Consider the following 26949-nt stretch of genomic DNA (forward strand, 5'->3'; position numbering starts at 1 on the left):
TCTGGAGCCAGAGCCACATGTCCCTCTGCCCAGGGTGTCCTGGGAGACCCCGAGTCCTGTGGCCGAGTGCTGAGGATGGTGATGATGGCAGCAGACCCAGCTGCTCGCCTGCACTTGCCACCCCCCTGCCAGCCCCCACGGGCTGCCGGCACGTGCTGGCCGGCGGCTGGATCCGACGAGGCCCGGCAGGGCCCCTGCTGCCGCGCACACGGGCCCCTTGCCTGGCCCCGGGGCCTTCCTGCAGGAAGGGCAGAGACCCGCCACCGCCACAAGCCGCCTTTGTTCCCTGCTGCCATTTCCCGGCCAGAGACGGGGGCCGCCGGGGGCCGGCGTGGGCGACGGTGCCGCCAGGCAGGGTGGCTCCAGCCGTGTCTCATCCCCATCCCCCTCCCACGGCCGTGCCTTGCTGCAGCCTCCCGGTGCTGATGCGAAGCGTGGCCCCCTCGGCCCCCCCAGCCTGGGAGGCTGCAACGCCGGGGCACGGCACGGCACGGCACGGCACGGCCCGGGGGGGTGCACGCCAGCAGGCTGGCAGCTCCCAGCTGCACCGAATCCTGCTCCCCCGCGGGGATCCCTGTGGCCATGTCCTGCTCCCACCGCACGGTGCCATGAGGGTTGTATCCTGCTCCCGCTTGCTGTCGGGGAGGGCTGTGCTGTGTCGGGGGGTCCCTCACCAGCACCTGAGGGGCTGTGCCACCCCACGAGCTCCCGTGGGCAGGGCTGACGGCAGAGCGATGGGTGCCACAGTGTGGGGCCACACCGGGCAGAGCTGGGGGGCTCATGCAGCGCGGGGCCCCCTCCCTTGCTGGGATGCACTGTGCTGCCTGAGGACCCTCCGTATGCCTGGGGTGCCACAGCAGGGACCTCCCTGTGGCTGTGGCACTGCGGCAGGAGCTGGCTGGAGGTCTCCTGCCAGGCCACCAACGCAGACGCTCCACCCCCAGGACTGGCAGAGCGGAGGCAGGGGCTGCAGCCCCCGCGGTGGGCAAGGTGCCATCCTGGCAGAGAACAGCAGAGGAATGGGTGCTGGGACGAGGCAGGGACCCCAGGGTGGGATGCCAAGAGAGGCAGCAGGATGCAGCCCTGCCCTGGCCCTGGAATGGTGGGATGAGCTCATAGCTGTTCCCCTCCCAGCCGCTCCCTGGCCTGGCTTGGCTTGGCCACCATGAGGTCGGGGTCCAGCCACTGCCCTGGCAGGAGCCCCCAGAGTGGGGCAGAGGGAAACTGAGGCCCCAGGCAGCTGCCCTGCCCTGCTCAGCCCCAGCACCATGCTGCGGACCCCGGCCATGCCCAGCCCAACCCTGCTGGCCCCAGGCTTCACCGCCCTGGGTTGTGCTGGCCCCCTGCCCCGCAGCATCCACAGCCTCTGCAGCCCAGTCCCTGGGGCTGGGTGGGGAGCAGAGCCGCCAGCTGTGGGGTGGACACAGCCCAGCTCTCTGGCTGGCTCCCAGCCTCCTCCAGCCCTGCCAAGCCTGCCCAACCTTGCCTGGCACCCGGGGTCCATGTCCCACACCCCAGCACCCAGGATCCGTGTCCCACACCCCAGCACCCAGGGTCCATGTTCTGCACCTCCCAGCTTCCAACACCGAGGATCTGCATCTCACACCCCAGCCCCAGCACTCAGGCTCCACATCCTGCGCTCCAGCCCAGACCCCACCCTAGCCCAGGGTCCTGGGAAGGGATGGGACCTGCTGGCCAGGCTGCGTGGAAGTGGCATAGAGTCTGCTGAGAGCTCACAAAAATACTCAGTGCTTTATTTGAACCTCAAAACCAAGGCGCAGATGCTGCCAGCGGGCAGCACGCCACACGCATGCAGGCAGGGGAGATGGATGGAGCCCTGCATGGCATGGTGGGAACACTCACGGATGGACACGTGCATGCCAGGACCCACTCAAAGGCCAGCCTGGGCCCGGCTCAGCCAGGGCCACTGGCCAGGGTGGCACCAGGAGAAGGCTGTGCCCCAGCCTCGGTGACAAGTGTTGGGACATCCCAAGGGACTGCTGGTGGTGGCTGCATTCACGTGAGGGGCAGCTGCAAGGACCCACGTTGGTCCTTCACAGCCAAGTGTGGCACGCAGACCTCCCCAAATTCAAGACAGCTCCGGATGCCACCAGGCTCAGCCCTCTCCCTCTCCCTGCAGTTCCTGCCCATTCCTCTTCCAGAGAGCCTCCAGGCGTGAGCCCTGTGCTGCTCTCCCAGCACAGCACCAGCTCCCTGGTGCCCCGCTGTACAGGACGCAGCCAAGTCTTCCTGGGCTGTGGCCTCTGTGAGCCGGAGCAGTGGCAGCTCCCTTCCACTAGCACTGCCCGGGGTCTGGCCATGCATGGGGGAGGAGGGGAGGAGTCTGGGGACACTGCTAGCACCCAGATGGCACCACTGCCATGCCAGTCTCCTGTGCCTTGGCAGCCAGAACCCGCAGACTGGGGGGTCACCACTGGCACTCTCCTCCTGGGGCAGCAGCAGCACCGCTGAACTCCAGCACTTCCCAGCTCAAGCCCCATGGCACAGGGGGTGCAGATGCCAGAGTGAGGATCTCCAGCATCACTTGCCCCTCCTCCCCAAACTGGGCTTGAAGTGGAACACCCCTTGCTTGCTGGAGATGGCTTCTGGGACAGGCAGAGCAGGAGGGCTTGGATGCTCTTGGCATCTGCTGTGCCCCGTGCACCCCTGCCTTTGCACTCTCCTACCTTGTTCCCATGCAGTCTGTGCACAAGATAGCACCTTTGAAGACACTCCCTTCCCAGCAACCAGGCATGGATGGGCCAGGACCCTGCCCCAGCCCTGGATGGACCAGCAGTGCCTGGGACCAGCTCCTGGCCATGGCTCCTGTGCTCACCCGGGGCTCGGGCTCAGGAGGAGCCTGGATGCTGCCCCAGGAGCCGCAGCATGGGCCCAACTCTGCTCCAGCTCCAGCCCGGCAGCAAAGGCTTTCCAGGTAGTCAAGGCTGCGGGTTGCTCCACTTTGGGGTGCAACTAGAGAGATGCAGGGGCAGCAAGTGCCCCTTCTCCCCAGGTTGCCTTAAGCTTCGAGGCCTGAAAGGCCACCAGCCCTTTTTGGGGACCTTGGCCAAGGACCTCAAACCTGGAGAAGAAACCATGAGGCCACCCAGGCAAAGCAGGGGCACAGCAAGGCTGGCCCCCTGTGCCCCGATGCTGGGAGCAGAATCCTGCTCTGCCCAGAACATCTTTCAGAGAAACAAGCAGCAGGTACCCGCCCCCCTCCTCTGTCCTCCTTCCTATGCCAGTATCTGGCAGGGAGCCAGGGCAGGGGGTACTGGTCTCGAGGGTCCCCAGGAATAGTCCAGAGCTCCAGGTGCAGACAGGGACCATGCACAGACACCTGTGGGGCCCAGGACCCCGGGATGATCCTTGCAGCAGCTTCACAGCAAACACCCTGGCCCCAGCCCTGGGAGCAGCAGGAGAGGGAAGGGGCTCTCTGCCTCCTCTAGGGAAAGAACAGCGCCCGCCTGGCACCGGCACCATGGCTGCCACGCAGCTGGCTGCAGCTCAAGGCCGGCTAGAAGTGCTTGTCCTCCAGCAGCGAGCTCACCACCAGCTCCTTGTTGCCGAAGTCCCAGAAGGCAGTCATGTGGAAGGCCATGTTCGAGAGGACAACCAAGTACTCCAGGAAGGCGAAGATGGTGTACACTGGTGGAGGAAACAGAGCAGGTGAGGACAACCTGCAGCCAGACCTGCCCAAGAGCTGGGGGATCTCCTGGGGCACCTCCTTGGGGCAGCAGGGCACTGGGGGTGGGGTAGGGGTGGGTTGTCCTCTGCCTGAAACCAGGCTAGGGGAGAAGGACAGCTGGGCACCATTCCTCCTGGGGCAGCTCTCCTGGCCTCTGGCTGGGATTGGCAGGCAAGGTGTCACCCTGGCCCCTTCCCCCAGCACATCCCCCCAGGCACGGCAGAGCCACGGCAGGACCCCGTCCCGTCCCTGCCCTGGCCCTCTTACCTCCAGGGCTGCAGTACCAGTTGTGGTGGATGAAGACACACACAGCAAATGCAAATGTGATGAAGGTGATGAAGAAGAGCAGCTGCTTCCACTTGTATGACTTGCGCTCCTGGAAGAGGCCAAGAGCTGGGTCACAGCCCCAGTCAGTCCCTGGTGCCTGCCTCATCCCTCTCACCCCACACGGCAGGGACCTGTGGAGGCCAAGCAGCTCAGCCTTTGCCTCTGCAGATGCCCGACGTGTCGGAGCAGCCATCCCCATCCCCAGGAAAGCTCTGCCTGGGCCTCACTGCAGCCCCTCTGCACCCGAGCTCCCTGGGCACAGCCAGCTGGGTAAGGACCACGGGCCACACCAGCCGCTTCGACAGGGCTGTGACCTGGGCACACACTGGGGGATCACACCTACGTGGAGATAAACCAAGCCCAGGCTCCCTGTGGTGGGGCAATAAGGCAGCCCCAAGGGCAAGTTGCCAAAGGGGGCTGCGGCATGCCGCCAGCTCCCACCCAGCTCTTCCCTTGGGAACTCGCTGCTGCAGCTAAGTGAGGGGCAATGGGAGCCACGGGCACCTCTGGCACCATCTGACACCAACAAGCCACATGGCCCCCTGGGAATGCCGGGGCAGGAGCACCCGGCCACTTGTGGTGGTACTGGGATGTATATGGCACATGGGGCCCTTGTAGCTCCCCAGAGATGGGCCAATGGCTCTACCAGACAGTAGATCCTCTGGCTGCAGACCGGGCAGCTGCAGGTGGCCCCGGCTCCCCTGGGCGCTGCCCAACCGCCCCGGCACGGGGAATTCACCAGTGTGTGCAGGCAGCGGCAGCTGGCACTGCACCTCCTCACTTGTAACTGCACCAGGGAGGAGGAAACCACATGAAGGGGTGGCAGCTGGGGCAGGCGCTGCACCGGAGGCATCGCACAAGCCACCCTGGGGCTGGGGGGCCCCCATCCTCCGCCCCAGCACCACCTCCGACAGCACGACGGCAGGGAGCAGAGCATGGGGCTGCTGCCAGTGGCCCCCCATGCCCTCAGCAATGCAGTTTGCTGCTTCTGTGCTGGCAGAGTCCATCCCCTCCAGGAAAGGGAGCAGCTCAGGGGTCAGCCCTCTCCCCCACGGTGGGCTCCCCCAACCCACTGCCCTATATGCATGCTGCCCAGCATCCCCCAAAGCTGGGGGCTGCAGTGGGTACCAGCTCCAGCCCCCTTCCTCTTCTCTTCCATCAGGCTGATCATCGTGGATAAAGAAACCCAAGGCCCTGGAGTGAACAGCAAGCCCCTGTGGCAGAGGAACCCCAAACCACAGCTGGACACCACGAAGGATACAGGGGAGACCCCAACATCTCCACCCCAGTGCAGGGCAGCCAACAAGCCAAGCCCTGGAACAGGGGGGGTGGAAAGAAGGGGGCCAGCTATGGATGCTATGGATGGCCCAGACATGGGCTGTTATTACCATTTCTGGGTGGGCGGGGAATTTCCCCCTTGTCTGATGTTTCACGTGAGACAAAAACTCCATTTTCAGGGACTGCTGAGAATGAGGAAAATTTAAATTGCCCCATCACACTTTCCATTACCCCCCCGAAAGTGTGCTGGCAGGCTTCAGCCAGCCACCCTGTAAGCACAAACTGGTCACGGCAGGAAGGAAAACCCAGAGAGGAAGGATGGCCCCATGGTTGTCTTTACCACCTGGGGACACAGGGCCAATGCTGCCTCCACCCCCCAGGGCCTGGGCAGGTTCTTCCCAGCTTAGGCTGACGGGGGTCTCTCTCCCCATCAGCTCGCGGGACCCTCTGGAGCAGGGCTTCCTGCAGGCAGGAGCAGGCAGCCTGCCCACAGCCCCTGCCCGCCTGCCCACCAGGAAGCAGGGGGTGGCTGGTGCTCAGCCATGAGATTGCGGGGCCAGGGGCATGGGGTGGGACGAACACCAGTGCCAACCCCAGAGTTAAATAACAATGAGCAGCCAGGGTCGAGGCGCTATGTAAAGTTTCACACCGGAAAAGCGGGTCACAAAACAGCCTTGTTTTCATCCAGGTCCCACGGCAGCGGAAACGGTTGCACTACAAAGCGGTAGCCGAGTCCTGCTCGTCACAGCAAGGTGAGCAGCAGATCCCCGCTGTACTCCCCTGCACTGCATCGCACCGTGCTGCGCTGCACGGCTTCATACGGCACTGCACCATGTCACACAGCACCATGCTGCATTGCATGGCACTACAGTGCATCATATGGCACCACGCTGTGCTGCATGTCACTGCACCGGGTCATACGGCACACGCTGTGTTGCACTGCATTGTGTCATGCTGCACCACGCTGCACCCTGGGATGCTTCACTGCATCATATGGCACTGCAGCACTCTGCACTGCACAGCACTGTAGAGCTCCAAACCACACCGTGCTGTCCCACACCACTGTACTGTACCGCACAGCACCTCACAGCGCTGCACAGCCCCCGACTCCACGCCTTTCAGGAGGCTGCTGCTTGCAGTGGATTTAAGGCATCCCCAGATTCCTTGCAAGAGGCTCCCAGTGATCCAGCAGCCAAAGGCTGGGGAATACCAGGCAGCTGAACCTCCTGGGACATCCCCAGGGAATGCTGCGAGGGACCACGTGTGGGGGATCTCCAGCAAAACCGGGGCTATGGGAAGTGGTGATTGACTGGCACTGCCTGAGCCACAAGCCAGACAGTGGGTACCGTCCCTGCTGGTGAGCAGACAGGCAGCTCATCTCCATCAGGCACCGGCAGCTACTGGAGCTCCCACCGCAGTGCCTGAAGTGCAGGCAGCTCCTGCCTCCTCCTCCTCCTGCACCAGGGCTCCTTGCTGCAGCTGGGTGTCCTGCCCATGCTGCTGCAGGGACCTTCCCCGAGGAGCAGCAAACAGTGCCAGATCTCAAGCCAGCAGCTGCTGAGAAACCTCTGTTCAGCAACATGGGCATCTGTCACAACAATGTGCTGCCTCCCAACCCCTGTGCGCCCCTGGGGACCCGCCACCGGCAGCAAGCACCTTGCAGGCATAATCCCCTGGGGCACTGGGCTGAGCTGTGCCCAATCATTAGGGATTAACACCTAATTATCCACTTGCCTTTTATAATCCTTGGTCAGGCTGGGCCCAGTCCAGGGACTCACCCTTCAGGGAGAAGCAGAGGGTGAGCACCCGGGAAAACTCTCCAGTCACAAGGCCCCAGAGGTGCAGGGACAGGGTGCCATGACACGGGCCTGGGGACACCTTCAGGGGTCCTGGCCCTCAGGGGTCCTGCAGCAGGGCGAGGGGCAGCGCAGGTGCAGGAGACCCCCAGGGCAGTGCCCTAGAAGGGAGCCGGCAGCTCTAAGCAGCCTGGCAGGAGGCTGAAGCCTCCAGATCCCTGCAAGGAAAAAGCGGGATAAGAAAATCCCAGGAAATCCCAAGTGACTGTGAAATGCTCAGGATGTGCACACTGAGGTGGGAAGGATGGTTTTACAGCCTGGCAAACCCAGAGGGATATTGGTGCACCCCTTCTCTGGGAAATAAGAATCCTGACCCTAACCTTAACCCAGCATGGTGCGGTGCAGAACTTTGCTGCCCTGCAGGGCTGGGGCAGAGGGATGCTGCCAGGGCGCTCCCGTGCCTGGCATGGTCAGCAGGCATCGGCTGTCCAGGGACAGCGTGCTCCAGGCTCTGGTGGCTTCAGGCCCCCAGGTGCACTTGCTGAGGCTGCTGGGCTGGTGCAGCTGCAGCCAGCAACACTTAGCTGCCAACCCTGGCTTCGCAATTTCCGCCTGGCAAGACAGACTGGGGCACCCAGTGTCCCCTACAAGCCACTCCAGTTTCACACAGCTCCCCCCACCCCCGAGCCAGCTCACTGTAGCTGGATGCATGTCTGGCCCAGAAAACCACAGGCAAATTATATTTAGTCCAGCAGCTTCCAGGCTTTGAGCCGGGACGCATTCCCCGTGCACACAAAGGTGAGTCAGGAGCAAGAGGCCAGATGATGGGGGTGAGAACAGCCTGGCTGTACCAACCCAGCCTGGCAGGGACAGCCCTGCAGCCGCACCCCGGGACACTGCCCCGTGTGGCTCTGAGCCTGTGGAAGGTGCCTGGCATCTCCCTCCCCCATACCAGGGGAGCCCCCAGCCCTGCAAACCTGGCTCCAATGGCCGGAGGATGGCTGCTGTGAGCAGGCAGGTGGGAAATAGCAGCAAGGAGGCACAGAGCCTCCTGCTTCTTCCACTGCCTCTGGAGAAGAAGAGGGACCCCTGTAGAGTTCACACCCCAGCTCCTGACAGGGATAGGAAATGGAATGGCAAAGTGACATTAATTCAAAATGCAACAGCTATGCTCTCCTGGGACCTCCCAAGCACTGGTTCTGCTCCTGGAGCTGTCCCTTCCCAGGGGACAAGCATCACCCTCGAGGCTATGTGCTGCACACTGGTCCCATCTCCCCGTCACGCACTTCTGGCTCCCCTGTGGTGAACCCAAACTGCCCTAGCACCGACAGCTTAGCACTGGTATATTTATAGAGGGCTTGTGTGAGCTACCGTCACCCCGCCATGGGCTGCTGTCGCTAGATTGCCAGCAAGGTGACGGTGCTACCAAGGAGTCAGGCTGAAAGCACGCCTGTTCACTGACTACGCTTGTGGTACCTTCTGCATGGCTCCAGCAGCTGCTGGAAACTAAGCTCAGCTGTCCTGCTCTGGCAGTGCAAGCAGAAATGGCTTAACCAGTGCTGAGGAGGACAGGAGCAGCCGCGGAACGAGTATGGTGCCTGCCAGCCAGGCGCTGGTCGGCCCCGCTGTGCTCGTGCAGGCGGGATTTGCAGCCAAGCGGCACCTCTGCCTTCACACTTGCTGCATGACACACTTTCCAGAAGCCGCCAGCCTGGGGCTGGGCTCAGCCCTACAAAGCAGGCTGCCTGCAGCCTGGGCTGATGCGAGGCAAAGCTCCAGCACCAGCGTCACAGCAGGACCCGGCCCTACTGATGAGCCTAAAGCAGCCAGCCTGGCAGCTGCCATGCGTGTCTCCTGGCTGAAATGCAGCCGCTAGTGACACCAGCCTCTGAGGCGGGGGGGGGGGGAAATATGTTTGCAAACAAGAAGTGAAACTGCTCTGCTCTGCTGCACATCATCTTCGAGGTGGCAGAGCCAGCTGTGGAAGGGGGGTTTTAAAGGGTGCGCAGCTGGCCAGGAGCAGAGGCACCAGCCAGAGAGGGCAACGCCACGCTAGCCACAGCCAAGCACCAAGGACTGGTGTGCTGCCTCTAGTCTGCTATGATCCCTGCACAGCTGGAGGCTCCCTGGCTCCATTTCCCTTTTCCCACCTGAGCTCTCTTCTCTGCTTGGTCCCTTCCCCTCGTCCTCTTAGCTTGCTTTCTCTTTTCTTCCCTCCTGCAGAGCTTTATTTTCCTTTCTCTTACTATTTGCCACCTTGTAACTGGAAACAGTCTGTACTTCCCCATTACGAACAAGTTCCTTAGCACCTTCCTGCCCTTGCAGAAAGGCGGGCAGTTGCAACACAAGCCCTGACAAACGAAAGGCTTTTGCAAGACCAATTCCTGTGACTCACGTGCTGAAACTCTAGCAAACCTGGGGAGCTTTGCCCCTCTTTGGCAGTGCTAAAAAGCTGTGCCAGACATGGAGCCTGAGAAGGGCTGTGCACACACCCCCGCTCCCTCCTCCGGACTGACCAGGAGGAAGGCTGGGTCCAGCCTTCCAGCTCCTCGCATGGAGCTTGACCTGGAGATGGTCCCAGGTTTGGCTCTGGAGAATGTGAACTCCCCTGGGGACCCTTGGTGGCTTCCTCTGCTCTGGTACCCTGCATCCCCCTTGTCCTGGAGCTGGCAGTGGCAGAAGGGGACAGGCTGGGGGTAGCAAAGGCAAATAACCCCCCCCCCCCATGACTAACACAAACTGAGAGAGAATCTGGTCCTGAGATACCACGACCTGCAAGAAGAGAGGTCACTTGCACGCCGCCCTAAACCAGATGCTCAGCGAGCGCTGCCCAACTTCTCCCTGCTCCTGCTGAGGCCAGCAGTTCCCACCGGCTGCTCGGCTCGGGGTGAGGAGGATGTGGCAGTGGCACCGTGCTCACCATGGCCTTGCCACCCTTCCCCTGCCGAGCCAAGCAAGCCGCAGGTGTTGCAGGAGCTGGGCTAAGCCCACCGGCAGCCCCGTGGAGCCCTGCTGCCACCGGCCTGGGAAGTGAAGCAGGCATGCAGCCCAAGGAACCCAAATGGCAGGATAAGTCCCAGGAGACCCTGTCCAGCCCAGAGGAGCCATGGCCCCCTGGGAGTGATTCACAGCAGAAGCCCAACTTGCACATCATGGGACACCGATGGTGTGACAAGGCAGATCTGCAGAGTGGTGATAAGGGCAAGCGCCTGCTTATCAAACGATGCCGCCTGCGGGCACATGCCCAGCAGCATGCCAAGCCCTCGGCCCACTTCGTCCAGATACATCCAATCTGACAGCTGCATCGTCACCCTGCAGCGCTTTCCTTTTTGGAGGGACTCACCCATCACCCTCACTCCCCGGGCGACAGCTCCATCTGCTGACACGCAGCCACACAGGGAGCTGGTGCAGGGGACACGGTGCTCCCAGGCAGAGGCAGATGAGCCCTGGCTCCAGGTCAGGGCTGGCCCCAAAGGGGAACTCTCTCCGTGGGGATTTGGCAGGGGAGGATCATGCACCCTTGCAGGCAGCTCCTCTCCACCAGCAGGGCCTTTCCAAGATGGGAGGAAGTCATGCCAGGTGGTGGCATGTTCAGCCAGGGCATCATCATTGTGCCACTCCACCCTTCCACCCAGGGATGTGCCACAGTCAACACGTCCTTGGAGGGAGCAAATGCTCCTTTTCTGGGCTTGGGCACATGCACCAGGACACAGCAGTGCCCCCAGCACAGCTCAAGCCTTGCAGCATCAGGGAGAGGGTAAGAAGGAAAAGCTGCCACCTTGCCCACTGCAGCACACAGCTGGAGATGCTGCAGCTTGGTAGCAGCCCCCAGACCAAGTGAGTCCTGCAGGATGGGGAGACAGGTTTGCTGTGCCCCTCTCCCATGCCCAAAACCCAGCAGCACCAACACAAAGATGCGTAGGGTGCTCCAGCACCAGCAGGTGCATGAGAGCCCAGGTGACAGCACCCAGCAGCACTGAGCCTGCAGGCTTTGTAGGCGCAGGCTGCTCCCCAAGCAGGCACCCAGCAAGGCCACCATCACACGGCAGCTTCACAGACCAGCTGTGGACGTGCAGACACACAGGACTGGCTCTGGACAGCCATGACAGGACCTCCCACCTGCTTTCCTCAGCTCCTCAGGGGCAGGTAACGAACCAGCCCCACCAAGTGACATGGCAGAGGAAGGCAACCTGCAGGCAGGAGTGCTGTCAGATGGCAGCAGGGTGCACTGGATCAAAACACAACTGGTGGGACATTGCTCATGGTGTTCCCCAACATGAACTTGGGAGAAACCCACCAAAATTACCAGCAGAGGAAATGCAGACATTTACAGGCAGGCTGCTCACCCCCCTGACCCGATCCTCTGGCTCCGATGCTGTGATGGGTCAGGGACACATTACACCAGAGCTCTCTGCCTGCAGTCCCTGCCACACACAGCGATGTGTACCCATCACCATCGGGGTACACGGGCTCAGAGCTCAGCCCAGGGAACAGCCACAGTCCCCACCTCACAGCCAGCATCTGTTTTTTTTTTGCTCCTGCCAGCTGACAGCAGGACTAGCGCTGCTGCTAATATGCTGCAACCAAAACTCACGGGCTTGCTGCAATGCTACAGTCTGCAAAGGTGCAAGGACTGCAGGCAGGTGCTCCCCGGGGGCGACTGCTGCATGGGGAGACATCTGAGGTGCAGCGCTGGGGGAAGAGATGCAGGGGCTTGATGCTCTCACAGAAAACGAAACAAAAAAAACCCCACCCAACCAAAAAAATAAACTGAAAAACAAGCCAAAAAAAAGACGAAATCAATAAAGGAAGCCACAGTAAAGCCACTAAGGGGTGACTGCTGAGCTCCCATTTTCCCCCTATCACCAGAGACAATAGCTAGCTTCCCAGCGAGAGGGGAACCCCAGGATCTCCAAAAGTCCCTTTCACAGGGAGTCCTGCAGCCAAACAACTGCCGGAAGCTTCTTTTCCAGGTCTCTGAAATAAGCCAGCAAAGGGATGGGCTCAGTGAATTGCTGGAAAGGGACAATAAATAGCCGTGATGAAGCAGGAGCCTTACCAAGGCGCTCTCTGAGCTGTCCAAGCAGACCCTGCACACAGCACTCATCCTGCCCTGTATGCAGTCCCTTCAGAAAGACTTGCTCCCAGCCCTTACCAGCTTCCCAGTCCTGAGATAAAGGCATACACCTCCACCAGTTTCCTCTGAAGGTCTCTGCTTTGCAAAGTGATGACCTTGCTGGGGCAACATAGTCCAGGGAGCCCTGGGGACCTCCCTCATGTATTACTGGGGACTGTGAGGGCTGGACTGGGGACCAGCGGGGCAAGATGCATCCCTAAGGAGAAAAGGACTGAGAGGTCCAGGGAGCCCAGAGACCCAGGCAAAGCTGAGCATACAAGAGGCATGCATGCACAGAAGCAACTTTCTCACACAGAATTTCAAAGCTGAATGTCCTGCCCTGCCTGTCTGTGGCTGTGCTGGTGCCCATAGTCCAGGATGGCACCAAAGCGGCATCCAGGTGATGGAGCCAGAAGGCTCTGGCTGGATGCTCTGTCTGACCAGCAAGTCTCTGAGCCCACAGGGAACCAGACCCACAGCCAGTCTGCTCAGTGCACCAATTCCTGGAGGAAAGGAATAACACAACACCTGCTGCCCACTCCTGGCAGCTGTTCCCAGTTCCCCAGCACAAAGAAGCAAATTTCAGCTCAGAAACAGGCATTTTCAGGCAAGAAGGTCAGCAAACTCAACCTGCAGGCACACTGATGGGGTAGTATTCAAACATCAGCTCTAAGTGAAAACCAGAAAATAGGAAATCAAAAGATTCTTCCCCACTTCATTTTGGTAAACCATGACTTTTGGTGACCATGTTTCCCAGTTTCACCCGCTAGTGTTAACTCCTTCAGCACCCAGTCACAAGCAAGCACCAGCCAAAAGTCTACTGCCAGCTGAGTGTCCCCTCCCCAGCACCGCACGAAGAGAAGAAAGGAAAGTTTCTGTACCTCAGGACTTACTGTGTGTTTCTTAGTCATTCTCCAGAGGATGCACGTTAAGAGCATGTGGCCCAGAGCCGATGTAATAAAGACGATAAAGGCATTTTCGTGGATTGCTGAATCAACAAGACAACAGGTTTACGGTTAAATCTGAGCCAAGAGCACAACGGGAACATGGGGCAGGCTTTGGGAGGGTGAAGGACTGCCTTCTGCAGGATGCAGTCCTTCTGGGAGTCCCAGCACCTGGGAGATGCTGTGCCCCCACCCCCCACTAGCAGTGCTCTAGGGACCCAGAGTCTTTGCAGCAGAGAGGCACGGCACAGCTCCGCACCCTCAGAGAAGGGACCTGGTCTGAGAGCTTCCGTTGCTTCACACTATTGTAAACTTTGGGCACCCTTGAGAGCAGCTCAGCATCCCTGCTATTATTCTAGGGATAGGGAAACTTAGGCACGAAGTGGGGGTTTGTGGAGTGAGCCAGTCCAAGATCCAGAAAGGGCCATCTTCTGGCCTCCTGCATTATGTACCTACGAATTAACAGCTGTCATCAGCCCCACCACCAGCACCGAGGTAGTCTCAGGCATCACTGAAGTAGCACAGATACAGGGTCAGGCTGGAAATACAGCTGGAGCAACACTAAGCCAGAGCAGCTCACGAAGCCCCAAAGCCACACACAAAGCCCATGCAACTTCAGGTGAGTTATTTTCAAATGAATGCTTCCATTTAAGAGTTTCCCAGCTTCTTCTCCAGGAGCTGAACCACAGGCTGAATGCCCAACCACCTGAATATAAGAAATGAACTTCCCTGCTTCCCCTCTTGATTCCAGGGAAAGTGAAACCATGCAAGGAGCAATGGTAAAGACAGCTATTAGAGGTGAAGATGTGAGCTGTGTCCTGCAGAGATGATTAACTTGAGCCTGTTCTCATCTCAGCACGGAAGCCAAGGTCTGAAACCTTCCTTCCTCACAAACCTGAGATTAGTCTGTAATAAGGATCTGGGAAAACCAGGTTAGCTTCAGCTCTCAATGCAGCTTTTGCCCAGCCACTCTGCCGCACCTCAGTCTCCCCCTTGCAAAGCTCTGCACAAGCTGAGCAGAGCTGTCAGCTGCCAAACAAGCCACAGGCAGAGCCATTCAGGTGACAGCATGGTTTGAGGTATCCAAACCCCAAAAGACCATCTGAATTTCTAAGGCCACATTGCTAGTCCCTGATGGGCCAGAGAAGCCCCACTGGCAGGTCAGTCTGCAGTCCCTGGCCATGGTGGGGGCAGCTGGGGACATCAGCAGAGGCAGGTGGGGTGGTGATGGGATGCCTCACCATCATGGGAGATAGGGAGCGCTGGCAGGAGAGAAGGAAGGTGAGCTGGACAGGAACACCTCCTAGACCACAGACCTCCCTTGGCCGGGGTTCACATCCAGCCATCCCAGAACACTGGGCTCCACTATGGATCTGCATCCTCACCCTAAAGACTTGTGGAGGTCCTTGGACTCTGCTCATGACACCGCAGCATTGAAGCCATCAGGCTTACTGATGAAGACCCAGCAGAAGCCAGTGAGCATCTAAACTGTGGGAAGCTTCATCAGACTGACAGGCCCAAACCCAAACTGCTCTGGGCATGGCTCCTGAGCGATGAGCAGTGAGCAGAAATGCAATAACCACTGCACTGCGAAAGACAGAAGCATCTGTGAGTAGGACAATAAGCACAGGGACAACGAGCTGTCAGCTGTCCCACCAGCCTGAGGGTGCAGGGGCTCATGACTTTGTGAGCTGTTTTTCCTGGACAGAATCACAGAATGATCAGGGTTGGAAGGGACCTCTGGAGATCATCTAGTCTGAACAACAGCTTGCTGTTTTAGTGGGCAGGATCCAATATCTTCAAACACCAATTCTGACAGGGAATCAGGACAGCACCTGCACTGCTCTGCTTTGTGCTTTGAATGTGAAACCCTGCTTCGATGGCAGCAGTGGGCTGAAGGGAGCCTCAGATATCATGCACCTGGTCCTCTGCACTGGGGCTGGATCCCTCATCCCCACAGTCACATTCCCAGCCTTCCTGGAGGGCTCCGGTGGCCACAGCCCATCTCCAGCTTGCTGCTTTAAGCAGTTGCAAGGCTTCCTGACCCCCACCGCACCTGCCTTTGAGAGTATGTTTTCCTCACCCATTTTGAGTAGCAAAATATCCTCAGTACAATTATCAGCTGAGTTCCCACCTCCTCACCTCACCTGCCTTGCTGCAAGGAGACAAACCCTGTTCTGTCAGCTATCCCTCCCCAGCACTGCTCCAAACCCTCTTTTCTTGGAGCTCTGGCCTGGCCTCCCTTTGCAAGGCTTTGTGACTACATCCTCCAGTGTGGTCCCACAGCCAGGCAGGATATCCATCATCATCCTCCTCTGGGCAGGCACAGCCAACACACAACTCTCCCGACAAGTCCCAGAACTGGGTTTGTTTCTGCTGCAACAGCACCACCTTGCTGGTCCATGGATTTGAGTCCTCTTAAGTCAATCCCCAGTGTCTCCTCCAGATCTCAGGATTAAACAGCAGCTGGATATCATCACTGGCACTTAAATTCATTTCAGATGAGACCATGTGGGAGAAGAGCATTTCCCAGCCTATTGTGACCGTATTTTGCACACACTGACTTAACCTGAAAAATTCTGATTTTGTTTTCAGGTCAATACAGGAAATTTTACACAAATAATTTTGTGAGAGGGTATTTAAAATGCAGCTGGAACAGAGCATGGGCTGGAAGCCAGCTCAGAGCCAAAGCTCAGCAGTGGAGGCAGAGTGGATAACAAGGATGAAAACTAACCTGCGTTTGCTCAGCTTCAGAGAGAAGCGTTAAGCATGGCTTTGGTACGCAAGTGCAAACCAAGTGCTGAAGCCTGATCCTACGCTTGCTACAAAAATTCAGCCTATGGTTTTGGCCAATTAGCAGCAACCCAAGAATTTTGGGACAAACATGGCTATTTGCATATTATGGACATAACTTTGCTCTATAAGTACTAATTTTAATAGATTTTTTAAAAAAACTTCTTTTTTCCCCTCCAAACTGACTACTGCCAAAACCCTGACATGAAGCAGAGCTCTGCAAAGCCTCGGCAGCTGTCAGCAAGGCCACCAGTAAGATGGTCAACAGAGAGTGTGGGAGGAGACACCTACCATAGTTTTCAGATGAGGACACATACGTCAGAATAAGGAGGGCGAAATTTTCAAGCAGATTGAGCAGCAGGTTGAAGTGGCACAAGTGCAGGTAGTGAGGATGTGAGCAGTGGCAGCTCTGGTAGTGGTTCCAGTAGGCAACTGCCACCAGGAAGCGGGGAGCTGAGTGGAGGCCAATGCAGAGCCGCCAGATGTAACGCTGAGGGGTCTCTCCCCCGATAGCAGCACTGATGGAGGGGAGGTAGTTAGGGACCTGGAAGAGAGACAGTAGCTTATGGGGAGAGGCACAGGGAGCGTGTCATACTGTTGTATTTCTAGCTCTCCAAGATGCTAAAACTGGTTTGGTGTTTGTTTGGGTTTTTTTTCCCCAAATAAGTTTATTCCTTTTTCAAAAGCCAGGGGACATAATGTGGCAGCAACCCTGGTTCATCCCCCAGGACCACAAAGCCCCCAGCTCTGCTAGGTCAGTCCCCAGGCACTGGCATGCCCTGCTCAGGGTCCCACTTGGGTTTCTTAGCTTTATACTTCTGACCTTTATTCCTTCCTTTTACTCAGTCATGGTCCCCCATGTGTTCTTTGCCCTCAAGTTTGGGGACAGAAGAGAGGAGGGTGCATGGTTTTGTTAGTGAAACACTAATGGAGAGAATCAATAGCAACAGCAGGCAAAGACGCTGTTCAGGGAGGAACATAAAAACAGCAAAACCATCAACGCAGCCCTGGAATATACTCCCAACTGCCAGAGTTTCACAGTCCAGGGACTTCCTGAGCCAGTCACAGAAGGGTTTGGGTTGGAAGGGACCTTAAAAAAATCATCTAGTCCAATCCCCTGCCATGGCCAAGGACACTATAATTGCTACGTGCCATGTGATCGCAGCATGGCTGGGGCTGGAAGGGGCCTCTGGAGACCATCTAGCCCAACCCCCTGCTACAGCAGGCTCTCCTACAGCAGGCTGCACAGAGCCATGTCCAGGTGGGTTTTAATGCCTTCAGAGCAGGAGACCCCACAGCCTCTCTGGGCAGCCTGTCCCGGTGCCCCGTCACCCTCAAGGTAATGATGTTCTTCCTCACATTCAGTGGAAGTTCCCATGTTACAGTTTGTGCCCGTTGCCCCTTGTCCTGTCGCTGGGCACTGCTGAAAAGAGCCTGGCCCCCTCCTCTTGGCACCTGCCCCTAAGATATTTGTAGCCATTGGTGAGGTCCCCTCTCAGTCTTCTCCTCTCCAGGCTGAACAGCCCCAGCTCCCTCAGCCTTTCCTCATCAGAGAGATGCTCTACCCTCTCATCTTTGTAGCCTGCACTGAACCCTCTCCAGTAGTTCCCTGTCTCTGTTGAACTGAGGAGCCCAGAAGTGGACACAGCACTCCAGATGTGGCCTCATTAGGGCAGAGTAGAGGAGAAAGATAACCTCCCTTGGCCCTACTGGCCATGGTCCTCCTCATGCACCCCAGGCTTTCTTCCACTCTTCCACGATCCTGCTCAGTCTCTGCTGGAGCCCCCACAGAACTGTGCACACCCAGTGTCCTGCAGAGAGGTGTTCCCCAGATCAGCTGCTCTCAAGGCAGCCAAGAAAGAGCTGGTTCCTCAAGCAGAACCTGCCACCTCCATAGGACATCCCCTACTTCTCATACTGGCAGAAGGCAAGCACTGGGTCCCTGCCTGCCCTCTCCAGGCCAGCCATGAACTAGGTCTCTGTCTTGCCTCTCCCTGCTCTCAGCCCATTGTCTCTTCCTGCACACAGCTGAAGTGCCCTTACTCCGCCACCCGAGGAAAAGGAGCTGCATCACACCTCTGAGCATCCTTACTGCCCTGCCCCACACACTCAAGTTGAGAGGAGGGGACAGAACCACATGCCACATGTGAACATCACTTATTTCTCCAAATCAAACTGTCCTGGCATTTTGTTGCCCAGTCAGCCCCCTCAGCAGCCTGCCTCACTATCCCTGCTCCAGGATCTCGGCATCGCCACCACTCTGTGACAGCCCACAGTGTATGGGCACAAGAAACAGCACGGACCCCATAAAGCCCTGTGGTCATCTCCTGCTGGTGGGAGAATATCTGTTGCCCACTGTTCCCGGCTTCTAACCAGCTGCTTATCGACACTTGTGCTGTGGCTGCTTGAAAACCTTGGGAAGGAAGCCAACCTCATCAGTTTCAGAAATCCAGGCAGTCCCTCTGAACCTTCATTCCCCAGGCATGTGTTTGTGACTCCTCTGAAGAACTCCAGTAGATCTGAGGGGCATCAATTCCTTTTATAAAAGCTGGGCTAACTCTTCCACAGGGCAGTATATTTATCTGCAGCTTCACCAGTTTTATTCCTTATCATAATCACCACCAATGTGCTTAGTACAGACATCAGCCTGACCGGTCTGGACTTACCTAGGTCCCTTTTAAAAAGCAAAAACCTCAGTTGCCAGTCCCAAGGTGTCAAAAATACAATATAATCAAGGAGCTTGTTCAAGGTCTGTAACACTTCTGGTGGGAAAGCCCAGAAGACGACAAGAGCCCTGCCATCCCACTCGCTGTCGCTGCCAAACAGCCACAACCTTGGAGGACTTTGCATTTTGATGACGGGAGCTGCTTACCCCGCAATGGGTTGCTGTCGTCTCCTGGAAATGGAACAGCAGAGACCAGATCACACAGAAAAGGAAACCAAAGAGCGGGCATAATACAGTCCCAATGGCTAATGTGGTAAAACGGAGCCGGAAGAGGATCCCATCTCGATCCAGGGGCAGCGGCACCTGTAACATCTTGATGGACCTGAAAACAAACAAACGAGCAAGCAAATGTTTGATGAGGATTCTCTGTCCTGCAAGATCCAGCCCCAGACAACCCTGGGCAGGAATGCACACGGCTGGCTGCCAGCCTCTCACACCCGTGTTTAATAGCAGCACAGCCCTAGGGTGGGATCAAGGACAGGCACCAAAAGCACCATTCTGAGACACAGGAAGCCCAAGACTCACGTACAACAGCGGTCAGAGCAGTATCCCGCATACATGTACAACAGCGAGCAGGGTCAGAGCAGTGTCCTGCATGCAGCAGGGAGGAGCAGGCAGTGGGACGTCCCACACTGTGCTGCAGGCCATAATACCGATCTAGCTGGAAAAGCACGTGAGCTCTTTTCTGTGGGGCACGTCTGTCCAGACTGTTCCCAGGCTGTGCTTGCAGCTGCAGCACAGCACAGTGCTGACAGAGCGAGGACACTGCATGCTGCCCAGTGCTGCTGTGAGCTGCAGCTCCTCCAGTGCATCCTCAACCACCCAGAGCATCATCTGCTGCCACCGCAGCACAACTGCACCACAGCCCCGCATCCAGCGCCATCCCAGCCGAGTACTCAGCACCTTTACAGGCAAGACTCTGGCTGTAGGATCAGGACTTTGCAAGTCCCACACCTTGCACAACAATAAAGCTGTTGCTTATCAGACTGGGCAAGCTGGGACAAGTGGTTTATCAAGCCTGGCAGCCCATTTCCAGCTCATGGCTCTCCATCAGCTCAGTCTCAACACTTGCTAGCTGCTCTCTTGCTCTCAGCCACAGTTGTTCATCCCTGCACCCCTGGCCACAGCCCAGCTGCCCTCTTAACTCCTGGGATCACAGTCACGTTAAGTGTTAAAGGTCATCACCGCATTCATCTTCCTTTGGGCTCTCCTCCTGCCATGCCTGGCCCTGACCTCTTCTGTCCCAGCAGGCTCCCTCCTGCCTGGGGACAAGGGCCACCGAGCAGCTCAAACAAGGGGATGCGATGTTCTGCTATGAGTGAGCAGTCTGGGATCCCTGCCTCACCTCACCCACCGCTCAGGCTCCAGGACAAATCCGATTTACAGACAATCCCTGCAGAAGGCAGTTACCAGCAGGAGCAGGAGTCTGGGCAGCTGCCCCAGGTCAGCATGGCCACGATCTCCTCCAGCACCACAAGGCCCCCCCCCCCCCCCCCCCCCTTTTCTGGCACAGGGACTGTCCCCGCTGGTGCTGTGGTACCCCAGCAACAAAGGGCTATGGAAAACAGAACTCAGCCCCCTCACCTGGGCTGTGCCACTGCTCTGCAGGCTGCTGAGGGGTGATTTATTTGCAGGATGAAAGCAAAGTGAAAGGGAAGCTCTACTGTGGTTCAGCCAGAGCCCTTTGGGGCCAGGACTGCAGCAAGCTGGACTGAGGAGCAGGTGGAGGGGGTTCCCCCAGGCTTGTCTCCCCAGGACCACCACTGGCAGTGACCCGGACGAGATGCCTCTGACGGGCAGGGCTGCTGGGGGCAGCTGCGCTTCTCACAGAGCGAGGCCGGGATGGGGGGCTGGGACACCTGGCACCCTGCACCTCCCTCGAGGTGGGCTCAGCTGTGGGGACACACTGAACTGTGTAATGGGGACACGCGTGGGGGACTGCCTCACAGTGTGGGGGGACAGTGTCCCCACCAACCCCAAAAAGGGAGCCCCTGATTAGCCCCTGTCACATTCTCACAAGGGAGCAAATAAAATAGTAATTTTTTTGTCTCATGCACTGAAGAGACCCAAGCCTGCCCGGCACCAGCACCCACACCCCTAGAGACATCCCCGGACACCCCAGACTCCCCCCGAGATCATCCCCAGGCACCCCATACCCTCCTCCCAGAGACACCAGCTGAGGACCTCACAGTGCTGTGACCCCCCCACGGGCACCCCACATCCCCCCAGAGATCCCACGCCTCCCCCCTGCCCTCGAGCACCGCATATTCCCCCGAGACACCCCCCCCTCGATATAAGCCACCCCCTTTCAGAGACCTCAAAATGCTGTGACCCCTCTGGACACCCCACATCCCCCCAGAGACCACCCCAGACACCCCACATCCCTCAGGGACCCCACACCACAGACCCCACCAAGCACCCTATATTCCCCCAGAGACCCACACCCCGGGCACTCCTTGTTCCCCCGAGCCACCCCCTCTCCAGATACCTCACAGCGCTGTGACCCCCAAGGCACCCCACACCCCCCATGGACCCCCCGGGACCTCACAGCGCTGCGAGTGACCCCGCGGGCACCCACCTGTTCCCCCAGCCCCACACCACCTCAGGGCCCCGTACCGCTCAGCCCCCTCCGCTCTGCTCCATGCCCCAGCCCGTCCCCGCCTCCACCTTCACCGCCCCCGCCTCTTCTTCCGCCGTCACCCCCTCCTCCTCCCACCGCCCGCCCTTTCCTGCCGCTGTGGCCAGGCTCCCCGCTCCCTCAGGCCGGGCCTGGCGGCTCCGCGGGGCCGGGCCCGGGGCGCCCCCCACCGCCCAAGTCACCTCAGCACCCGTGCCTCCTCACGGTCCCTTTAAGACTCTGGTCCCGGCCCCCTTGCGTCACACTACGCAAGGTCCGAAGCGCTCTCCGATTGGATCGCTCGGGGGAAATCCCGCCCCTAACGTGCCGGATGTGGCGTGCTTTTCTGGATCCTTCCGCAACACCGATCTCCACCCTCTCCATACGTCAGAACGGTAGGCGCGCAGGGCGCGGTGACGTAAGGCGCTGCTGTAACCAATCAGAGAGAAAGACTCCCCGTTCCCTGAGGGGAGGGGGCAGAACTGCCTCGCTTTCAAAGGGCGGCAGCCAATAGGCGCCGGGCGAGGGGCTAGCCAATAAGGAGGGTGGTAACAGAGAGCGGGGGCGGTTGGGAGTTGCGCGAGCGCGTTCTGACGCAGCTTCCTTCCCTACGCGGTGGAGCCAGGCCCGCCCGGCCCGCGCTCCGCGCACCTTCCCGGGGCGTCAGCGGTGAGCGCCGCGTCTGCCGGGCTCCGCTCTGGGACCTCTGTCCCTGGCCGTCGGGGCGCCTGGCGGCCTTTGTTCTGTAGCCTTGCTCGGGGAGACCGGGTCGGCCTGGGCCCGTGGGGCCGCCTGGTCTGGGAGGGCCGCGGGTGAACGTTGGGCAGGGAGCGAGCCGAGGTAAGGGGGTGTGTGGAGGCCGGGGCGGCTGGGAGCCCGCGGACGGCGCCCGCTGCGCCAGCTCCTCTTGCGGTGGTCCCCGGGGGTGGGGTGGGGTGTGTGTGGGTCTGTCTCGTGCCGCCCCGCGCCCGTGTTTGGGGGCTTTCGGCTGTTTCGGTTTCTCGTTGCCGGTGCTGGGGTGTTTGTGAGGAATGGGCGGGTTGGGCTGGGCTGCGCTGCTGGCAGCGTGAGAGCCGGTAGCGTTGGGGGGCTTTGTGGGAGTACGGCCGGGGGAGCACACGGCAAGCGGTGGGGGGTATGTGGTGGAACGCGGGGGTGAAGGTGGACCTGGCTCCGGGGTCTTAACTGTAGTGGGTGTCTGAGGATGTAACTGTAGGCTGCTATCGGGAGGGGTTTTTAAAGTTATGCTGATAAACTAATTGAATTTGTTTGGATGGGATGGGAGGGTTATATAACATCACTGTAAAGGTGTAATTAGAGCTTTTTTCCTCAGTAGTGAGGGAGTGGCTCCTCTTTGCCTGTGGATGGTGTCCAGCAAGTGGGAGAGAACCATTGCATAAGAAACACCAACTTTTATTAATCCAGCTCTTCTTCAGTGTTTAGCTGTTGCTGGTGTTTCTGTGGCCAGGGGCTCTGGTTTCCATGGGGCAGCTCAGAGCATGTTTGATTAATATAACTTTTTGCACATGCAGTTGTGAGTCAGTTGCCTGTGGTGTTGCCTTGCTACTGGCTTGGGTTAAAGGCGTCTGCTTGCTGAACTTGAGCTGCTGGGGGTCAGTAAGTAAGGAAAGGTGGGCATCAAAGGAAAACAAAGCTTCAAACCCCGTGGGAGAGTGAAATCTGTTAATAAGTTCTTTGGATTTTAGAAAATTCTGCTTCATATTTCTTCTGATGCAGAATTTGGCATTTAACAATCCTCAATATGCTGACTTTGAAATAGTAGCGGCATAAAAAAGGGGAACAGGGAAACGAGGGGTTTTATGAATTGCAGATAAGGTTGAGAGTAACAAGACCGAACCAGCTGACAGCTGCATTGGACATTGTATCTGGCCTTCAGTGAGACTTGCTTAGGGGCAAAGTAAGAGGACCGAAAATAGTCTATGGAGGCAGAGGAGAAGGTAGCTCAGGTGGGTGTGTGGAGTTAAAGGAGTGCACTCATGTCGGGCATCAGGATAAAATTCATCTTATAAGTCTAAAACCAAAAAACATAGAGTTTTTTTTAAGGCATAGTAGTAGGTGGTGTAGTGCAAGGGAGGGCAAATCATGAATTTTGGGGTAAGATTGGGAAGTGGGTGGAGGTGATGGATGTTCTTGAAAGCCAGGTATGGTCATGCTGGAGCACAGAGGTTGGGTTTTGAGGAAGCAAATGGGAGGTGGTTCTGTATTTTGTCCTGGTATCCAAAGCCAGGTTCTGATGGAAAACAAAAAGCAGCCTTTGCACTGCAAAGGTGAGGTGCTTAAGGAAGAGTTGCAGGTGTAGGGGGGAGCATAAGTGGCACGGGTGTTTGAGAGCAGGCCCGTAGGGAGGGAGGGGTTCATAAAGGTGGTAATGTGTTGCAGCATCCCCTGCATCTCAGAGAAGGATCCTGGTGTGTGACAGGCAGTGCTTTTTCTGCCAGGAGGCAGCTCTAGGCTTAGGATGCTCTGATAGTTTGTCAGATCAACTTTTTCTTTCTTCTACCAGAATAATTTTATTTAAAGTACTCCTTAGGACTCCTTATGGACATAAGGTAGTCCATAAGGGCTTGCATGTGTGAGTGGGAAGCCTCTCAATGCCAAAAAATTGTGATGTACTGCTGTTTTGAACAGTTAAAAGATTTCACAAAACAACTTTTTAGTTGCTCTTCAGTACAAGTGTTCAGATACTGATTTGCCCTTGACTGTTTCAGCCTCCGATAGTACGGCGATTGCTGCAGTGGTATGGCAGGTAGCTACAGCTGCCTAAAAATCTGGATTTGGCTTTTCCCAGAAGGTGATACGGGTTTTTGGGGAAAAAAAATACTTAGGATTTAATGGATGGGAAAATAGGTTTAGTGACTTTGCTGTGGAGTGGCTGTACTGGGCAATACGCAGAGGATGGGCGTGCTTCATTTTAGATAGATATAAAAGGAGCTGGAATTAGGGAGCTATAGAGAAGCTGTCAAACCACCTGGGCAGAGGTTAAGGTGTTGATATTGAGGTTAAATTATTGGTGACCAAATGGAAAGTACTTGATAGGAGCTTATTGCCATCCTGGGTGTTGAGCCTCCTAGAAAACATAAATGGAGTTAAAGAAAGCTGACATGCTAAAAGTTAGTGTGTCATTACATAAATCAATGTTATCCTAACATGATAGTAAGTAGTACTTTGTAAGATGTGGCCCATACCAAGAAAATTTACAGTGTTCTAAACTTACTAGTTCTGCACTGCTGTGGATTAGCTAATGCTGCCAGCAGTGAATTTTTGTGGATAATATTGGCATTTTCAGTGGTGGAGCTAACAGTTTTTAGCCCCAAAACAGAAAGAGACTACAAATTTCTCTGGAGTGTGGCTAAGGATCTGTCATGATTTTATTTTAGCTTGCTCAGGTTTCTTGAAAAAAAGCTGTAACATTGTGTTTGTACTTGGAGAAGAGATTGGAGTGAGGTAGTATACAGATACTCAGTGTATCTGTAAATAAAATGACAGGTGTTTGAAGGTAAACTGGACCCCTGTCTAAATGGGGTAAAACTCTCCTGAACAAGTATTTAAAAACAACTTTTAGAAAGTTCAGAAAATCCTAGTGCAGCCTGGCGAGCAATAAATGGGAAGCAGATGGAAGGTGTATGCTTGTAATTTTTGTGCAGTGCATTTCCACTTGTCTTGTTTGAAGTAGCTGGCAAACAGGGTTTAATAGAAAATCATGGGAGCTTCACAGAAGTGGCTGTAGCCTGGTGCAGATCCTTGTGCATGTTCTTGGAGAGGTGTTGTGGTGATCTTTCAGGCATTGAGATGCTTGATCAAAAAAGGAGTGTTGCCCAGTGTGAATCAAACATAGTAGAAACAGATGTGGGAGGTGCTGTTGGTATTAGATGTTTTAGAGGGGTTTGGTGGGAATAATGTGGATCAGGGGAGTCATGTCACGTATTAGTTTTTCAGTCTTCAGTAAGACATACAGAAAATCTAACTGTAATTAGGGATAGGAGACACCTTACCTGTGATGTCACTGAAAAGTCAGTGTTTTTGTCCCGTCTGGGGTTCTGACAGTGTTTTAAATTGCTTAGTGTGACTTAAACATGCTGTCAAGCATTTTATGGCTTAAGCACTCACATTAGATTGCTTACATCAACAGTGAAGAAGATGAAAAAATAAGTTTTCAAGCTTTAAAGAAAAGCTGAATTCTTCTTTCCAGGTTTTGGGGGAAAAAGTGATACATTGCAAAAATGTTTAACAAATCCTTTGGAACCCCATTTGGAGGCAGCACTGGCTTTGGGACAACATCAACTTTTGGACAAAGTAAGTAATAAGTCTAAACTGATGTTTTGGACAGAACTCGGGGTATTTTTTCCTTGGGTTGCAGCTAGAGGATCAGGTGGAGGTGGTTATTCTTTGTGTGTGATGGAGTTGGGGTGCCGCTAGGCTGTCCAGCTTGCTCTGCAGTGAATCAGGTTCAGAAGCCCTAGGCTTCTCCACTAACCGAGCTTTTGATTTGGATAGATACCAGGATTCCACATACACTTGTTGAAACTTTTTTTTTAAGGGGATGGAAACTAAAATGCTTGGATGAAGGCTGTCTTTCTGGGGGGAGGGGTGGGGTGGGGAGGGGATGGGAAGAGTCCCTTCAATAGGGACTGGGTTTGTTGGGAAGACTTGGAAAGAAAAGGCATGTAATCTGAGGGGTGTCTTCTGGAGATACACCAGTTTATGGTCTGCTGTAATGGCTGAAAACTCACTGTGGTATTTACATGTGTATGTGCTCTATTTCTTAAGTAGGAAACACAATAATTCTGTTTATTATTCCTAAACCAAGGCATGGAAAGAGCAACTTCTGGGTGTCACAAACAGTGGTAGAGGCCTTGCAGAGGAGTGTCTTGTACATTCTGTAGAAGTGGCCAACTCCAAATACTGTAGGCTTTTATGTCAGGAGCTTTGTAGAAGTATTAATTGTACCACTCCACCTATCTCAGATGCTGATGTGTAGGTGGTCATGCACAAATCTTTTTACAAAAGTTAAAAAAGCACTGACAGAACTTAGTTTCTAGTACACCTCTTTAGAATATAGTTTCATCTGAGCTATAATGCTGGTTTTCAGATGCTGGCTTTGGCACTACAAGTGGAGGAGCGTTTGGAACATCAGCCTTTGGGTCGAACAATAATACTGGAGGCCTCTTTGGGGGTACACAGACAAAACCAGGTATTGCTGTCTTATGGCTGTAGTGGAATGTGATCCTGAGAGAAGGATGTTATTGAGAAAAGGGTGGGGGAGGAAGAGAGAAAAAACTTGAAAAACAAAAAAACCCGACACAACCAGAAACAAAAGCAGCAACAAAACCCCACAAAAATTCCAAAATAGCAACCCCCCGAGCAGTCAGTGATTGCAAATTATTAATAGTCTATGTCTGTCTTCAGGGGGATTATTTGGTTCGACTACATTTAATCAGCCAGCTACCTCCTCCACAAGCACTGGCTTTGGGTTTGGAACATCAACTGGGACATCGAATAGCCTGTTTGGAACTACCAGCACTGGTGGAGGCCTCTTCTCATCCCAGAGTAATGCCTTTGCACAGAATAAGCCTACTGGGTTTGGAAGTGAGTAAACCTGCTGCATCTCTCTTGAGTATTGCTTATTTCCTTTGATTGAAGATCA

The 26949-nt window shown here is 56.3% G+C and overlaps 2 protein-coding genes across 9 annotated transcripts in view; one reads left to right on the plus strand and one right to left on the minus strand.

The window, feature by feature from the left end:
- Positions 1-1733: 1733 nt before the first annotated feature.
- Positions 1734-20778, minus strand: PGAP2 (post-GPI attachment to proteins 2). 2 transcript variants are annotated; one of them, XM_027776886.2, is made up of 6 exons: positions 20252-20778; positions 18815-18989; positions 16234-16486; positions 13099-13193; positions 3956-4064; positions 1734-3648 (listed from the first exon to the last, which is right to left on the minus strand). In XM_027776886.2, exons 2-6 carry the CDS (start codon positions 18977-18979, stop codon positions 3518-3520), a joined length of 753 nt encoding a protein of 250 aa, XP_027632687.1. In that variant the 5' UTR covers positions 18980-18989; positions 20252-20778; the 3' UTR covers positions 1734-3517. The 2 variants fall into 2 exon arrangements, with proteins under 2 accessions (XP_027632687.1, XP_013160658.1); XM_013305204.3 differs by having other exon boundaries at positions 13087-13193; positions 20252-20776.
- A 1078-nt stretch (positions 20779-21856) lies between these two features.
- The window catches only part of NUP98 (nucleoporin 98 and 96 precursor), a 42667-nt gene continuing 37574 nt past the window's right edge, over positions 21857-26949 (plus strand). For 5 of the 7 annotated variants that reach the window (XM_027776881.2, XM_013305173.3, XM_027776883.2 and 2 more), the window contains exons 1-4: positions 21861-22124; positions 25495-25598; positions 26395-26496; positions 26712-26891. In XM_027776881.2, the coding sequence (XP_027632682.2) occupies positions 25526-25598; positions 26395-26496; positions 26712-26891 (355 nt within the window). In that variant the 5' untranslated portion in view covers positions 21861-22124; positions 25495-25525. Of the gene's footprint in view, positions 22125-25494; positions 25599-26394; positions 26497-26711; positions 26892-26949 lie in introns of all 7 variants that reach the window. The other 2 variants (XM_013305174.3, XM_027776882.2) reach the window with 2 other exon arrangements.

This window comes from Falco peregrinus, chromosome 4, assembly GCF_023634155.1.
Source record: "Falco peregrinus isolate bFalPer1 chromosome 4, bFalPer1.pri, whole genome shotgun sequence".
In the NCBI taxonomy this organism is placed as follows: domain Eukaryota; kingdom Metazoa; phylum Chordata; class Aves; order Falconiformes; family Falconidae; genus Falco; species Falco peregrinus.